This window comes from Adiantum capillus-veneris, chromosome 13 (genome assembly GCF_014529385.1).
Source record: "Adiantum capillus-veneris isolate H3 chromosome 13, ASM1452938v2, whole genome shotgun sequence".
In the NCBI taxonomy this organism is placed as follows: domain Eukaryota; kingdom Viridiplantae; phylum Streptophyta; class Polypodiopsida; order Polypodiales; family Pteridaceae; genus Adiantum; species Adiantum capillus-veneris.
The window spans coordinates 87,318,954-87,335,445 of record NC_140943.1 but is presented as its reverse complement, the minus strand read 5'-3'; the positions used below and the strand labels follow the sequence as shown (position 1 = coordinate 87,335,445).

General features: G+C 45.7%; 1 protein-coding gene across 2 annotated transcripts in view; it reads right to left on the bottom strand.

Annotated features, from left to right (window-relative positions):
- Positions 1-16,492, bottom strand: part of LOC147444400 (glycerol-3-phosphate dehydrogenase SDP6, mitochondrial-like) — a 53,728-nt gene that overhangs the window by 5,128 nt on the left and 32,108 nt on the right. For both annotated transcript variants that reach the window (XM_086527029.1, XM_086527028.1), the window contains exons 2-4: positions 3,145-3,618; positions 1,365-1,696; positions 85-245 (exon numbers count right to left, since the gene is read on the bottom strand). In XM_086527029.1, the coding sequence (XP_086383155.1) occupies positions 85-245; positions 1,365-1,696; positions 3,145-3,618 (967 nt within the window). The remainder of the gene's footprint in view (positions 1-84; positions 246-1,364; positions 1,697-3,144; positions 3,619-16,492) is intronic.

The window sequence follows — 16,492 nt, the reverse complement described above, 5'->3', positions numbered from 1 at the left end:
AAATACAAAAGAACATACACCATCACAAAGTCTTGACAGAACCCTCGATTAGTTGAAATTCTGAATACATGAGCCATTTCAAACCTCCTATATGTTGTCCATTTTCCACCCGTAATGGTCAGCAATCCTTCTGGACCTGGGCAAACCACATGCTCCCTCGATATGTTTTCTGTACCGACCAGGGATGGATCAGAAGCAAGGGGCCGGATGCCACTCCATGCAGAAAGGACATCGGATCGTCGTACCTAGACCATCATTGGTAAGACCACAATTACGTACAGAGGTGTTAATTCTTGATCTATGAATGTTTTGAAGACTTTCAAAAACCATCAACATTTCAAACACTAGCTAGAAATAAAGAAAACAAGGAGGGATAAAGAAAACGAAATCGCCTTATTTGTCACTATACAATCAGATAATTTGGTAGTTCACTGTCCTTCCATCTGACCTTTCGCCGGATGTGGTTACATGAGAGCATAGATGTCACGTGCACAAGGGGCTGGGCCATAGTCACCCAGAGAAGTCTCGGGGCTTCTCAGATTTCAGGACGAAAAGCCCCCCGCCCCCCCTCCCAGAAAAAGATCCTTCCATTAGTTAAGAAAACTGCCCAAAAGGGCTACAACCTACCCCTACTTGAGAGGACTACATCAAAAGATGTGGAGACTCTCCCAATGAGAAGGTAAGATATGTACAATACCGGCTAAGTCAAGATATGGGAGGAGGAAACAACCACACTCGTGGGCAGTATTGCCATCTATGGCACCCCTTGAACCATGGTGAAGAAGGGCCCTGGTTGCCAAAGTTGCAGGAAGGCCTCGCAGCACTCCGCATGCAGTCGGAGCTGCCCTGCAGTGTCAAGTGCGCACTACACTTGCGCCACATGGACAAGCTTCTGCTACAGTCTAGCATCAGTCTTAGTTTAGCATAGGACCTAGCTTGGCACTTTGTGAGCCTCTAGTTGGACATGCATGCCCAAGCAGGTCTTAGTTGCATACCTTCTCTTGCACAGTTAAGTCACTTAAGCATATAGGCATACGAACAGGCACTTAAGTCATTTTATTAATAAGTGACTCCTTGCATTATTTTCCCATGGTCATGGGGCTGAATTAAAGGCTGCTCGACCAGCATTCTGGCAGTAGATAGGCAGCCTTTGGGGTGCTAGAAGGACCACAAAGAAGCAGAAGGAAAAGTACCCTCAGTACTGTGTGCTGAAAATGCTGATGCTGTGTGCTTGAAACGCTGATGAAGATGCTGCGGGTACTGCAGGTACCAGCGTTTTCAGCCCAACTTCATCAGCATTTTCAGCCTCAGGTAGGAGCAAAGAAAAAAAAAATATAAAGAAAACTTGACAAAAAAGAGCTTACCTTAACACACAAATAATCACTGATGGCATCAAGTATAAACTGTATCTCTTCTTCATGTGGCTCTGGAAGCATTGTTATCTTGGTACTTGAATCTGTGGTCCCTGCCACAGTTCTCCCAAGCCAAGGAAGCATAAACACGACTCTCCCATCCTTCGTCTTGGGTACAATCAGACCCATACCATCAGGAGAGTAATAGTCTGGAAGAACAACATGCACACCACTGCTTGGAGTGATGAGGGGCTTTGCCTCCTTATCTGCAATTTTTCGAACTTCATCACAAAAAGGGCCTCCTGCGTTGATAATCACCCTAGCATGGACATCAAACTCTCTTCCTGCAAGCAAAAATGAACCAGAACACTCAGCTCAGTAAAAAATTAAAGGAACGAAGTAATGCCATAATCAAATAGCAATCGCAATCACAAGATTGAAACTGTGCAGAACATAAAAATTATAATTTGCAAAGTTTCAAACTAATTTCCTTTACAAAACTGAAACCTAAAACTAAAATGCTCAAGTAACTTTTCTCCAGATTCCACATAAAGGCAAAATGGGTGAGCTTTATTTTATCTGCTAGTAGTTTGTCACATGCCAAGTTTTGAAAGGTCTTTCTCTCAAGCTACATTGGATCTGCCTTGCATAGCTTGAAGCTTCACATAGAACCAAGACTTTGAATTGATTTCTTCAAACAGTCGGTTGCTCGTTTACAATCTTTTGCTTGAATTGCTTGTAAAAATCTAGATCATTTGTGATGGCACAAAAGATCTTCACTGTCATACTTTTCCTCAGTAAAGGTTCATTGGGTTTGAGGGTTGCTGTTTCATCAGAAGATCTTAGGCATTCGAGAGTGTTGTCAACATGTCATGTAGTTAGCACAAAATAGTATACTGTATCAGGGCACTCGCTGCCCTGCACCTGTGCGGCACTCACAGAGCGTGTCATTTCCAGCTCTCAGCATTGTAAATTTAAGCATAATCTTGGTTATTTACTAGCGTTATGTCCTAGGTTACATTGTCTTTCCACTTCCGTTGTCCACTCCGAGTCAAACATGCAAAGGCTCCACCAATTTAGTGGGGATGTTATTAGTCTTCTTTATGTGGGAGGCTATTATTTAAAATAGTCTTATTTTCTTAGATCGTCCACTTCCCCAACCTTGAACAAATTTCTTCAAACATTTGGTTGCTCATTCACAATCTTTTGCCATCACAAAACGATCGAGATTTTCTACAGACTTGCTTTTTGTACATCTAACAAATTGATTGCAGATAACGAGCTTTGCATGGAAATATAGTTGCTTCAGAAGTTCTTCAAACAGAGGTTTCATCCATGTATTTTTAGGGACAAACTTTTTCAGGCTAGAAAGGAACGAAATCAGTACACCACTACTTTTAACAACACACCAAAGCAAAGAGTGCAACCTCTAGCTACCCTCTACACACCCCTCTCTCTCTACAGGAAAACATGTGATATTAGCATTCACAAAAGTAGAAGACATATATGCAAATGTATAATGTACTCTACATGCACACATCTAGGAAATTGAATTGTGTCTTGCATGCATCAAAGAAAACATGAGAGCTCAAGAGATTTTGATGCAAGCAACAGATGCACACAATTAAGAAATCAATGAAAGGAAAAGCAGAATCTGGATTCTGAAGATCAGTAATCCTATTGGGATCAGTTAAGCCATGGCAAAGCTCAATCTCTCCACATAAATCTACTCCCTCCACAGAAATCTCCTTTCTCACTGTTTTTAATGTCTAATCCAAAAAAAGAGAGAAACCTGTAAGATGATCACGAACACGAGCTCCTGCTATACGCCCAGTTGTCTCATCTTTGAAAAATGCAACAGCTTCAGCATGATTCAGAACAGAAGCTCCTGCCAAAGCTGCTGTGCAAGCAAGAGCAATGTTGAATCTGCTGTCATCAAATTGACCATCATAATACACAACTGTACCCTTTAAGTTCCGTCCATGATCAGTCTGGGAGAGAGTGGGAAAAAGAGCTTTAGACTGCTCGGCAGAGTAGAACCTTGAGAGATGCAACAGCTGGCGTCCAGATATCAGATCATATAATTTCAGTCCTGACCAATAATATGGAATTTCCCATAACTCATAGCAAGGGGTCATCGTTGGTAATGGCGCACACAAATGAGGTGCATTACGAAGCATGTGATACCGTTCATCTAATGCATGGAAAACTAATCTCAGTTGACCCAAATCCATATGAAAAACAGCCTTTTCCAAATACCGAACCCCTGCAAGGAGGAGTGTCAAGCCAACCAATAATCTCTCTCTCTCTCTCTCTCTCTCTCTCTCTCTCTCTCTCTCTCTCTCTCTCTCTCTCTCTCTCTCATTCATTCATTTTATTTTGTCATTTTTGTTACTCTTGACTTTATATCAGATCCACCACATTGTAACTTTCTGGTCTCATAGGTCATTCTGGCCTTCTGAAGACGTTAATATAACATTTCATTTCTCTCTCAGAGGCAAGGACATGCCCCTTGTGTGACATGGAGCCTGAGACAGAGTTACATTACACATGCCACTGCCCCGTCTACTACGAGATACGAGGCCGCTTCCACTGCTTGTTCAGAGAGGGCTTTGGACCACTCTCCAAATTCATGAGGTACGAGGATCATAGATGCCTAGGTTTGTTTCTACTCAAGCTGCGCAGACACAGTGAAAGCCTGATGAGAGGGGAGGCCAGACAGTCTCAGAGACACATCACAGACTTCTTTAGAGCAGACACTGGACACCCGGAGGAGCTACTACCACAGCAGATCTTGTCGCCTCACACCGAAGGCACACTGATCGACCGCACGACTGAGTTGGCGAGATCCAGACGCCCACGACTGCGGAGGACTACGGAGGCTACATCAGAGGATCCGGATCACTTTGGCCCGACATGCACGACGCCCGGTCAGACTGCTGACCATGGAGGAGATTGATGAGATCCGCCAACGACCAATGCTGAATCTCTTGTGACTTGTGATTTAGCTATCCCGACTAGCTGCTTAGTTCACACCTTCCAGCTTAAGATTTCATAGTATTTATATTTTATCATTTCATTCTGTTACTCTGACTTTGTATCAGATCCACCACATTGTAACGCTTTGGTCTCATAGGTCATTTTGGCTTTTTGAAGACGTTAATATAACATTTCATTTCATTTAACATCTCTCTCTCTCTCTCTCTCTCTCTCTCTCTCTCTCTCTCTCTCTCTCTCTCTCTCTCTCTCTCTCTCTCTCTCTCTCTCTCTCTCTCTCTCTCTCTCTCTCTCTCTCTCTCTCTCTGTGTGTGTGTGTGTGTGTGTGTGTGTGTGTGTGTGTGTGTGTGTGTGGGGACACCCGGAGGAGTTACTACCACAGCAGAGCTCGTCGCCTCACACCAGAGGCACACTGATCAACCGAGCGACTGAGCTGGGGAGATCCAGACGCCCACGACTGCGGAGGACTACACAGCATCGACGAAGGCTGCATCAGAGGATTTGGATCACTTTGGCCCGACATGCACGACTCCCGGTCAGACTACTGACCATGGAGGAGATTCACTATTTTGTAACTGATTGGTCTCATAGGTCATTTTGGCCTTTTGAAGACGTTAATATAACATTTCATTTCATTTCATTTCTCTCTCTCTCGGGCGGAAGGTAACGGCAGGGCCTCCAAGGAGCAGCACGAGGGGGCAACAGCGTGAGAGGGCTACCTTGCGCTGCTGCCCTTCTCTCTTTCTCTCTCTCAGGACAGCACACCTGGCTGGTCGGAGGCTGGAAACAGGGTACGCAGGAGGCAGCAGAGACATTTGAGGGCGAAAGGAAGCATACACAGGAGCACCGCAGGCACTGCATGAGAATGCACAGGCTGCAGAGGCTTATGCGCAGGGCTGCTCACTACTGAAAACCAGTAGCGCGCAGAGGAACGATTGCAGGGCTGAGGGCGTTCGCGACGAGGCGGAGGCTGCAGAGCAGAGCACGACAGGGCCTCTCTCATCGCTGCCCTGAGACCTGCACGCACTGCCCTGCGTACTCCTGCTGAGGCCTACGCGATAGAGTCCCGCGCTGTTCTACGCGTAGCACGTCCGGCAGACCTACGCACGCCCCAGTTGTTCTACGCGTAGGAAGTCAATATCTCCTACGCTATTTCATTTTAAGCCTTAAGGAAATTTTAAGTTAAAAGAGATTTTAAGCCTTAAAGTTTAAAGGCCTTTAAGCTTTGAAATAAACTTTTAAAGTTTAAAGGTTTTTAAGCTTTTAAAATAAACTTTTAAGTTTGCCTTACCCTCAGTCCCTCACCCTAGTACCCTAGCCAACATTTGTGGCTCACGTTCGATGGATCTGCCTACCGAAGGGGAAGGCCCGGGTGTAGATAGCTACACCACCCCAAAAAAAACGACGGCTACTTTCAAACGGAGAAACAAAGATACTGTACTATCACCAGGATCCTTACGAGTCGGGAAAACCTCCAGGATACATGATGAGCTACTGATGGAGAAGGTCCAGGTGATGCTCAAATCAGAGCTCAACTATATGAGGGATGACATCAGGAAGGAAATGCACGCGAACGCTGAGAGCTACAGGAACTCCATGTATGGAGACATGATGAGAGAACTAAGGAGAGAGATCCGGGGAATACAGAATGAGGAAATTCAGACCGTGAAAACGGAATTACGAAACCTAATCAAGGCCGAAGTAAATGTAACAGAATGCGTTATGCAAAAGAAACTCGATGAGGCAGTAGCAAGTTTTGAAGCATGGAAAACAAATATGGAAAAGCACGTGGGGGAAAAAGATGCAATAATCGAGGAGCTAAAAGGAGAACTTGCGGCTTGCAAATCTGCAACTAAGGAGAAGGGAGACGACCAACCTTCGGTGCTGAAGGAGCTCGAGAACATGAAGGATCAGATGAAAGCTCTACGGGAAGGAGATGAACAGAAATCGAAAACGGCATCTTCATGGGCGGAACGTCTTGTTAAGACACGAGAAAAGGTTGATGAAGCAGAAATGGATTGAGGATGCGAAGAAAGGGAAGGCCCAGATGCCTGAGACCACACCTACCTCCACCAATATTAATATGACCATTGAGGAAGAGCAGAAAAGGAAGAATCGGACTCTGCATGTGCGGGTCACGGGAGTCAAAGACAAAGAGAATGTAGATGAAGAAGTGAGGGAATTGCTACAACGCATGGGCATCACAGAGCCTACTCACACAAGTGCATGGAGAGTGGGCAAGAAAGGAATCGACGAGAAGGGAAACGTAAAGGAAAGGGCACTTATTCTCCGCTTCCCGAATATAGAGCTTCCCGAATATAGAAATAAGGAAAGAATTTCTAAAGAAGAGGCCAACTCTTAAGAAAACCGGTATTTTCCTGGGAGATGACCTTACATTGGCACAAGTGGCACACATGCAAGAGTTGATACCAGAGATCAGGGCAGCAAGAGAAAAGGGGAAAATCGCCTTTTATAGAGGAGGGAAAGTAGTGGTTCTGGAAAAGCGCTCATCATGACGATGCGAGACCTATGGGGCGACGCTCCGGATAGCGGCGTGGAATTGTAATGGATCATATAGGCTAGATGTAGGTGCCTTTGAAGACAGCTTTAGGGACAGAGACATAGTTTTCTACTCAGAGACACACCAGATACCGGGACAGCTTATGCCACATGTGAAGGGGTATTTATGGGAAACGGCTGGTCGACCAGACAAGAGATCTCTACGAGGTAGCCGGGGTTCAGGAGGAGTAGCAGTCTTATTTAAAGAGGAGCTGAGACCACTACTACAGATTATCAGGAAAGATGAACAAGCAAGGTATATGTGGGTGACAATGAGAGCCGAGACAGGTAGATTTCTATATATCGCTATATGCTACTTCCCTCCAAGTACATCAGTCTACTCCTCACCTGAAGGACGGTCCCCTTTCTCCATATTGAATAATGACATATGGGAGTTCTCTAGAGATGGAGACATCGGTATCATAGGAGACTTTAATGCCAGAACGGCCAACTCTCAAGCAGTATTCTATGATACTTATGAGGAAATGCTCAGAGAAGTGGATTTATCACAGGAGGGGCTTACTAGAAATTCACAGGATAGAGAAGAAGAAGAAGAAGAAGAAGAGAGTTTTGACGTCGTAGGAAACTATCCCAAGAGACCTTAAAGATCTAGCCGACGAGGATTTGAACACACTGAATATGGGAGACATCTCATGGAGATGGCAACTACACATGGTTTGGCCATACTTAATGGTCTAGAGAATTTCCCTTTATCTGGGGAATTCACATGCTTCCCGCACAGGCATGGGGCCAGTACAGTGGATTATGTCATGACTTCACCAAGGTGGGACCCAGACCGGTTGGGATTGCAGTGGATCATGCTCTCTTGACCTTATCAATCTCCTTCCAATACAATGCCTCTCAAGTACAAAGGAAGAAGACACACACAAGATATACTTTCACGCCAGAGACTGATTCAGTCTATGTGGAACAGATCTATAATAGGATGTGGGCAGCCGAGCCAGTATATACTGTAGAGGGGATTACTTCTCAGCTAACAGAGATACTACATGGAGCAGCACAAGAGGCATACCCACATACTCACCCTGATCAGAAGAGAGGATCTAGGAACATGCCTCAAAACAGTTGGTACAACGAGGAATGCACAGAGACGAGAACCCAGGTCCAGAAAGAGCTTACACTTGGGATCATCACATGTCACGAGGACGTGGCAATTGCTAACCTTAGTTGTTGGTTTCTTCCAATGATTTTTGTTTTATTTTTGAGACCCTCTTTTTGAAGTTGCAAATGGTCGGACATTGTATGGCCAATGTGAACGGTAGTTTCACCCGCAGACGGGAAGTTGGTCGGCACTGGAATTCGTACAGTAAGAGGATGTCTAGGCTCAGAGCAAGATCATACAGGTCCCCCCCGTCGCACTTAGCAAGTTGGTGGATACTAGGAAGTGAACTCAATAAAGGCATAAAGTCAAGGTGGGATCACCAACAGAAAGTATCCGACAGTTGGGCCACATTGCACTTTTGGATGCGGTCCCAATGAGGATAGATGGTCAGAAGACCAGCGGGAGCCCGACGGAAGCATCTCCTAAAAATTAGGGAACTGCTATTCTGGGCCGTGAAATGTGTTCGCGTCATTACCTTCGGTATGACCAAGGGAACATTTTAGTACTCTGATGCAAAGTCAACTGATGCACAAGTTGAGAGATTTTTAAGCAGGAAACCCAATGCGGGGAAATTGTATGTATGAGTGCCAAGTGGCACTTTGTGGTCAATTTACCAAGTCTGGGAGAACAGAACCCGTAACTGACTTTTGAGAGCAGTTTTGGAGGCTGTTAACTTGGATTTTCAGCCATTTCTCTCCATTTTTGAGCTTCCCATGACTTTGCCTGAGTCCAAGGAGCTCATTTGCAGCATTGGAAGGCATCAGATGCGTGTTTACAGGGCTGTTTTGCTGCGTTTTCAGCGATACGCAGGTTTTGGCAGCCATGGAAATCTTCTCCTTTTTGCATCTATTTGTTCACAGATGCATTACAGGTTAAGGGCAGAAGAGGGGGTGCTCGATTTATGCTGGGAGGATGCTTCATTGAGAACCTGTCACAGGTTAAGAGCTATGGAGTGCTTTCTTTCCCTCTCATGTACAGTGTGGTGCTAGGAGTGATGCCCTGCACACTACACACTGCTCTCTCTCCCCCCTACGTGCAGTTATGTGATGCCCCACAAGAGGGCTACTCATTTGACTGATGTACAGTTGTGTGGGTTCATGCTTTTGTGCTGAGGCAAGAGCCTCCTTGAGCAGGAACAGGGGTACCTAACTGCTGCTCCAAAGCAGGCACTGGTGAGGGTCATAACCTCACCGTACAGGTGCAAAATCAGCGCTGTGTATGCGCTGTAATTTGACTGTTTTTCAGCCATACGGACGCCAGGATCATTGGGAATCGTGCCCCACTCGCAAAGGACAGTTAGGGGACTGTTTGGGGCTGAAAACAGGGCAAAAACCAGTAAATACAGCGTGCTGAATTTACTGTTTTTGGACAGGAATCAGAGGGTATACGACAGTGCAAGCGAGTTCCAGCAGGGGAATTGGTTTCGCGCAAGTTTTGGGGCTGTTATGCTGCCGAAATTTAGCCAAATCAAATGGTATCTAGGTGGATACACGTGAAGGATTCCCAGGACCTTACCTTGTAATTTACCCTCCTAAAGAATAAAGAAATACCGAAAGGGGCGCCAATTTTGGGGCCTACAGGTTGTCGGCGTCTGCTCGGAGCATTTTAGCTTCCGAGCCGTGTGTGTATTCAAGTGTTAACTCCCGTCGCAGGTTCTCTTTGCAAAGTGCTCTGTGTGTGTGTTTAAAGTAAAGAATTTCGGGTGAAAGCCAACGCCTACCGCCCTACGGGCCGGTTTCATGGTTCCATTGCCGGGATATCAATCACTTTTTCCTCAAAGAGTGAGCCTGGATTGTTCAGGGTAAAGACACACAGTGCAAGAACACGGGGATTACACTATGGCCGACAAGGGGAAGGGAATTATGGAAGAGGGTTCCTCTTCACAGGACAAACAGGAAATTCCGCATGTACGCCCTGCTAAAAAGTGGTCAAATTAGGGCTGATTTTCCGCTGCGTTTTAGGGTTTGCAAGTATGAACCAAGATGAGATAGGGAGAGGTCTCACGGTGGTAGATTGGCCACTTGATCTTCTGCGGGAGTGATGTGGGTCTGCCAGGTGACATGCTGCTTGCCGATTCTCTGAGGCGATTGCTTGGACTCTATGACGCATTGGTAAATCATCTTGAAATTTGAGCTTGCTTGGTCGTGGGTGGTACGTCAGGTTGTGGAATTATGTTCGTTTGCAGAGGCAAGAGCCTTTTGCAACACGTAAAAGTTAAGGGACAAGTTGTAAGATGCTATGGTGAAGTTCAAGAACTATCTACCTATGGATGCAAAGTGGATAGAAGAGCATGAACTGTCAGAGTCACCAAATGTATTGCAGCTTTACCTTGACGCCTTTGGGTTACAGCCTACGTATGCCCCAACCCAATGTTTGCAAAGGAGGGGTAATGATAGAGCTAGCACATCAAATGTACTCATGGATTCAGTGCAACAGCAGTGTACAGTTTGACAAAAGTATGAAGGTCTCATTAAGTCATTTGTACATATGTTTTGACAGTCTTTCTTGCGGATACATGCGATGATAAAAGAGTGCTAACAACACAAGATCATCAGTGGCATGTATTTATGGTATGCAATCGAGGACGTTTGCGATTTCAAGAGGGGGGTATGTCACGAGGACGTGGCAATTGCTAACCTTAGTTGTTGGTTTCTTCCAATGATTTTTGTTTTATTTTTGAGACCCTCTTTTTGAAGTTGCAAATGGTCGGACATTGTATGGCCAATGTGAACGGTAGTTTCACCCGCAGACGGGAAGTTGGTCGGCACTGGAATTCGTACAGTAAGAGGATGTCTAGGCTCAGAGCAAGATCATACAGGTCCCCCCCGTCGCACTTAGCAAGTTGGTGGATACTAGGAAGTGAACTCAATAAAGGCATAAAGTCAAGGTGGGATCACCAACAGAAAGTATCCGACAGTTGGGCCACATTGCACTTTTGGATGCGGTCCTAATGAGGATAGATGGTCAGAAGACCAGCGGGAGCCCGACGGAAGCATCTCCTAAAAATTAGGGAACTGCTATTCTGGGCCGTGAAATGTGTTCGCGTCATTACCTTCGGTATGACCAAGGGAACATTTTAGTACTCTGATGCAAAGTCAACTGATGCACAAGTTGAGAGATTTTTAAGCAGGAAACCCAATGCGGGGAAATTGTATGTATGAGTGCCAAGTGGCACTTTGTGGTCAATTTACCAAGTCTGGGAGAACAGAACCCGTAACTGACTTTTGAGAGCAGTTTTGGAGGCTGTTAACTTGGATTTTCAGCCATTTCTCTCCATTTTTGAGCTTCCCATGACTTTGCCTAGGTCCAAGGAGCTCATTTTCAGCATTGGAAGGCATCAGATGCGTGTTTACAGGGCTGTTTTGCTGCGTTTTCAGCGATACGCAGGTTTTGGCAGCCATGGAAATCTTCTCCTTTTTGCATCTATTTGTTCACAGATGCATTACAGGTTAAGGGCAAAAGAGGGGGTGCTCGATTTATGCTGGGAGGATGCTTCATTGAGAACCTGTCACAGGTTAAGAGCTATGGAGTGCTTTCTTTCCCTCTCATGTACAGTGTGGTGCTAGGAGTGATGCCCTGCACACTACACACTGCTCTCTCTCCCCCCTACGTGCAGTTATGTGATGCCCCACAAGAGGGCTACTCATTTGACTGATGTACAGTTGTGTGGGTTCATGCTTTTGTGCTGAGGCAAGAGCCTCCTTGAGCAGGAACAGGGGTAGCTAACAGCTGCTCCAAAGCAGGCACTGGTGAGGGTCATAACCTCACCGTACAGGTGCAAAATCAGCGCTGTGTATGCGCTGTAATTTGACTGTTTTTCAGCCATACGGACGCCAGGATCATTGGGAATCGTGCCCCACTGGCAAAGGACAGTTAGGGGACTGTTTGGGGCTGAAAACAGGGCAAAAACCAGTAAATACAGCGTGCTGAATTTACTGTTTTTGGACAGGAATCAGAGGGTATACGACAGTGCAAGCGAGTTCCAGCAGGGGAATTGGTTTCGCGCAAGTTTTGGGGCTGTTATGCTGCCGAAATTTGGCCAAATCAAATGGTATCTAGGTGGATACACGTGAAGGATTCCCAGGACCTTACCTTGTAATTTACCCTCCTAAAGAATAAAGAAATACCGAAAGGGGCGCCAATTTTGGGGCCTACAGGTTGTCGGCGTCTGCTCGGAGCATTCTAGCTTCCGAGCCGTGTGTGTATTCAAGTGTTAACTCCCGTCGCAGGTTCTCTTTGCAAAGTGCTCTGTGTGTGTGTTTAAAGTAAAGAATTTCGGGTGAAAGCCAACGCCTACCGCCCTACGGGCCGGTTTCATCACATATAAGCAGTCTCGGATTGCTCTTCGGCGTATAGTACGTCGCAAGAAAAGGGCATTTTTAGCCAAACTAGAGAAGGATTTATATCAGCTCTTCTTGAGTCAGGACTCACATGAGGCCTGGCGTTTATTTCACGAGCACTCATTACCTCCGACAATTACTTCTCCTGAGATTTGGGGTCAATATGTAACATCATTATATACGGTATCTAGACAGCCTCCATTACCAGATCCGCTAGAGCCATGCCCTGCTACTAGTACTTTCTTTATTGCGGAAATGGTGGAAAAAGCCATTGATAAGATGAAGACAAGAAGAGCATATGATCATGAGGGTTTAGTAGCAGAACATCTTATCCATGCAAGGGATCTACTTTCAGAAGTCCTTGCTCGTCTGTTTAATCGGGTCATGTGTGAAGGATTACCTGAATCTTGGAAATTATCTACTATCGTACCTATTTTCAAGTCAGGGGATCCTATGATACCCGGGAACTACCATACCATTATGGTGGGTCACACATTGACCCGACTGTACGCATCCATTCTGGAACAAAAATTGAGTAGATGGGCAGAGAATGAGGGCATAAGGGCAACAGGACAAGCTGGATTCAAGAGGGGTTATTCCACTTTAGATCACATTCTTACGCTCAGAGCCATTATTGAGGAAGGAAGAGCAAGCGGGAGAAGGATGTATTGTTGCTTTGTGGATTTTCAGAAAGCTTTTGATACAGTACCAAGGGCCAGATTGTTGCGCAGAATGCGAGAGTTAAGGGTCCCCAAAGAGATTATCTGGGGGATCATGGCCTTATACGGGTCTGTAACTGGTTATGTACGTACTCCAGAAGGGGATTCCGACATTGTTCATTCCACCGTTGGAGTAAAGCAGGGATGCCCACTGTCCCCTACTTTATTTGGTATGTATATAGATGAGGTATCAGATTACATTGATAGAGAGGGTGACAGAGGTGCTCAACTTGCAGGGTCATGGATCCCTTTGTTGTTGTATGCAGATGATATTGTATTGATAGCAAAATCACCAGATGGAATGCAGAGGCAATTAGATGCATTACAAAAATTTGCGGAGGATAGCGGACTGTCGGTAAATTTGGGTAAAACCAAAGTTATGGTGTTTAACACCACACCGCAGTGGGTTAGGAGATCGGCACCTACATTTGCATATGGCCAGGATACAGTAGAGTACACAGATGCATACACATACCTTGGTGTGGTATTTACAAGACCGAAGTTTACTCTTAAGAAAGCAGCGGATGCTAGATTGTCCAAAGCCTCTGCGGCCTTACGAGGGTTGGAGAGGATGTGTTCACAAGTGCAGTTTCAGGAACCACGAACAAAACTTTGGCTCTTTGATACTGTGGTGGCTTCGGCTATGCTTTATGGGGTCCAGATTTGGGGACCATTTGTGGATCAGGATAATTGGAAGTCAATGGAGAGACCTTTGGTATCTATGATTTCCCGAATGATTAGAGCCAAGGCCTCCGTACCACACACGATTCCCCGAGCGGAACTAGCTGCCCCTCCAATAGAAATTGAAGCTCTTACCAGATCCGTGTCCTTTATACATGGTTTATGGGATACAAATAATTGCCGATATACTAGATTGGCCCTCGAATCCTCTCGACAGTTAGCAATGAAAGGAGATACATCATGCTGGTATGCGCAATTGTCCTCGTGGTTTCAGAGACACGGGTTCAGTATGGAAAGATTACCCCCCTTCCAATACTCTCTTGAGGCTCCATCACTGGCAATCACACGAACGGAGATTAATAAAATCATCCGCCAGGATCTTATACAGTTGAACACTAAGAGGACAGTAGACCCTACACAAGAATTGGGCACGAAGATGGCCGACTACAAAGAAAACTTCCTACAGCTATCTGAAGATGGCTTTGTGATTCGCCCGAGCTACATGGATACCCACCTGTCTCATGGTTTGAGATGTGCTATTGGTCAGATTCGTACATCCTCACACCAGTTGGAAATTGAATTTGGCAGATTTAGGGGAATCCCACCTGAGAGCAGAATTTGCAAGTTATGAATTTGCAAGTTATGCGGAATGGAGCCGGAGACAGAATTACATTACATATGCCACTGCACCGTATACTATGAGATACGTGGGCGTTTCCATTGCCTAATTAAAGAAGGCTTTGGACCTCTAGATAGAGTCATGCAATACCAAGATCAAAGGTGCTTAGGCCTGTACCTACTGCAACTACATCGGCACAGGGATAATCTAATGAGAAGACAAAGAGCACTACAGCCTCAGAGGCAGATCACAGATTTCTTCGGATCGAGAGAAGCAAGAATGGAAGGAGAAGCGAGAGGCCAGCAGCGAGCACAAAGGAGTATCCACATTCATACCAAAGGCACCCTCATTGACAGGGCGATTGAGCTTAGGAAATCGAGACGACCACGACCGAGATGCAGAAGCACACTTCACCGGAGGAGACTACAACAAAGGATTAGAAGCATTCTAGCCAGACACCCAGAATGCTCCTAAGAAGTTTATCTAATACTTTGTATTTAGTTTTTCGCATTTATTTTCACATTTTCACACTTTTCAGACATTGTAACAGACTCACCACTTTTGTATCAGTTTGGTCTCATAGGTCACTCTAGCCTTTTGAAGACGTTAATATAACATTTCATTTCATTTCTCTCTCTCTCTCTCTCTCTCTCTCTCTCTCTCTCTCTCTCTCTCTCTCTCTCTCTCTCTCTCTCTCTCTCTCTCTCTCTGTGTGTGTGTGTGTGTGTGTGTGTGTGTGTGTGTGTGTGTGTGTGTGTGTGTGTGTGTGTGCGCGCGCGCGTGCGCGCAAAAGAAGGGGAACTTGATACCCTTTTGTATTACGTAATCAAATTACAAGCCAGAAGGCATTACACCAGCCCGAAGGCACACAGAATATAATGGATCTAGTAGTGAAGAAACCCCTAAGCTATTCAACATCCACAAACCATAGGGGAAAAACTACCAGTGATACAAAGTTACAAAAGATGGGTGATACATCATAGGCTGGAAGCAGGGGAGTAAGGGAAGAAGGTAGTAGAGAGTTGCAGTAGAAATAGGCCACCTACGCTACGAGTAAGCGGCCGAACCTCCACCAAAGAATCTCCAATATCCAGCTCCAAGTCTTCAAGGCCAGATGCTGCATTCCAGCAAAGTAAGCATCACCACCACCACAAACTCTACATCAAAATCCGGGAGAGAGAAAAGCCATATACCATCCCTCACAATAATCAACAGGGCTATGGCCTTCTTCAACCTGCAAAAGCAAAGACAAGAAGGGGCAACTTGCAAGTCGAAGAAGAGGCTAAAAACCTACCACATAGCCCATCCACCTTGCTCTCCCCAAAACACCGTGATACACAACTCCAAAACAAAGGAAGAAACAGAAAAACAAGTAGCAAGGAAATAGCAAGCAAGCAGACACTCACACACAATGTCCCCAGGAAGTGCCTTCCGTAAATAAGTACTAGATATTTTTATTTATTTTATTTTTACTTGTTTTCCCCAGAACCCTTGAAAAGGTGCAAGTGGACATTGCAGGGCCAGTGTGAAACGGCTGCGGCCGAATAGGTTTCTCACAGCGGGAGTCTGGGTCGGTCAGTCTGGGCCTGGTCGGGCAGTTAACACTGAATTTTGATGAGTATGGAAGCCTGTGTGCGCCAAATGAAGTCTGGGCCACTCGGAAAGTCACTTATAACTTTATAAGTCAGTGGGAACTAGAGAATTAACTCAAAAGGGGCAAACTGGACACATGGAGGCTCCAGGCAGTTTTGCCACTTCCAGCATGAAGAGGGGGCGCCCAATTTGAGAGAGGAGGCTGATTTTTGATCATAAGTGACCTACAGTGTGTGTGTGAGTAGTGGGTGCCTCTCTGTCTCATGTATCGCGATGATTTGCTCTCGTGCATCTCTCTCTCCCCTTTGGCACATATGGTAATGCCCCACTAGTTGGGCTACTCAGATGAACATGTACAGTTCTGGGGGTTTATGCGCGTTTGCCAAGGCAAGAGCCTTCTGAACAGGAACCGGATTAGCTAATTGCTAATCCCCCACAGGTACGCACAGTTCCATCGCGAAAGATTGCGAGTTTGGAGAGTTTTCTTGCGTGAAAACTCGTCCGATTCA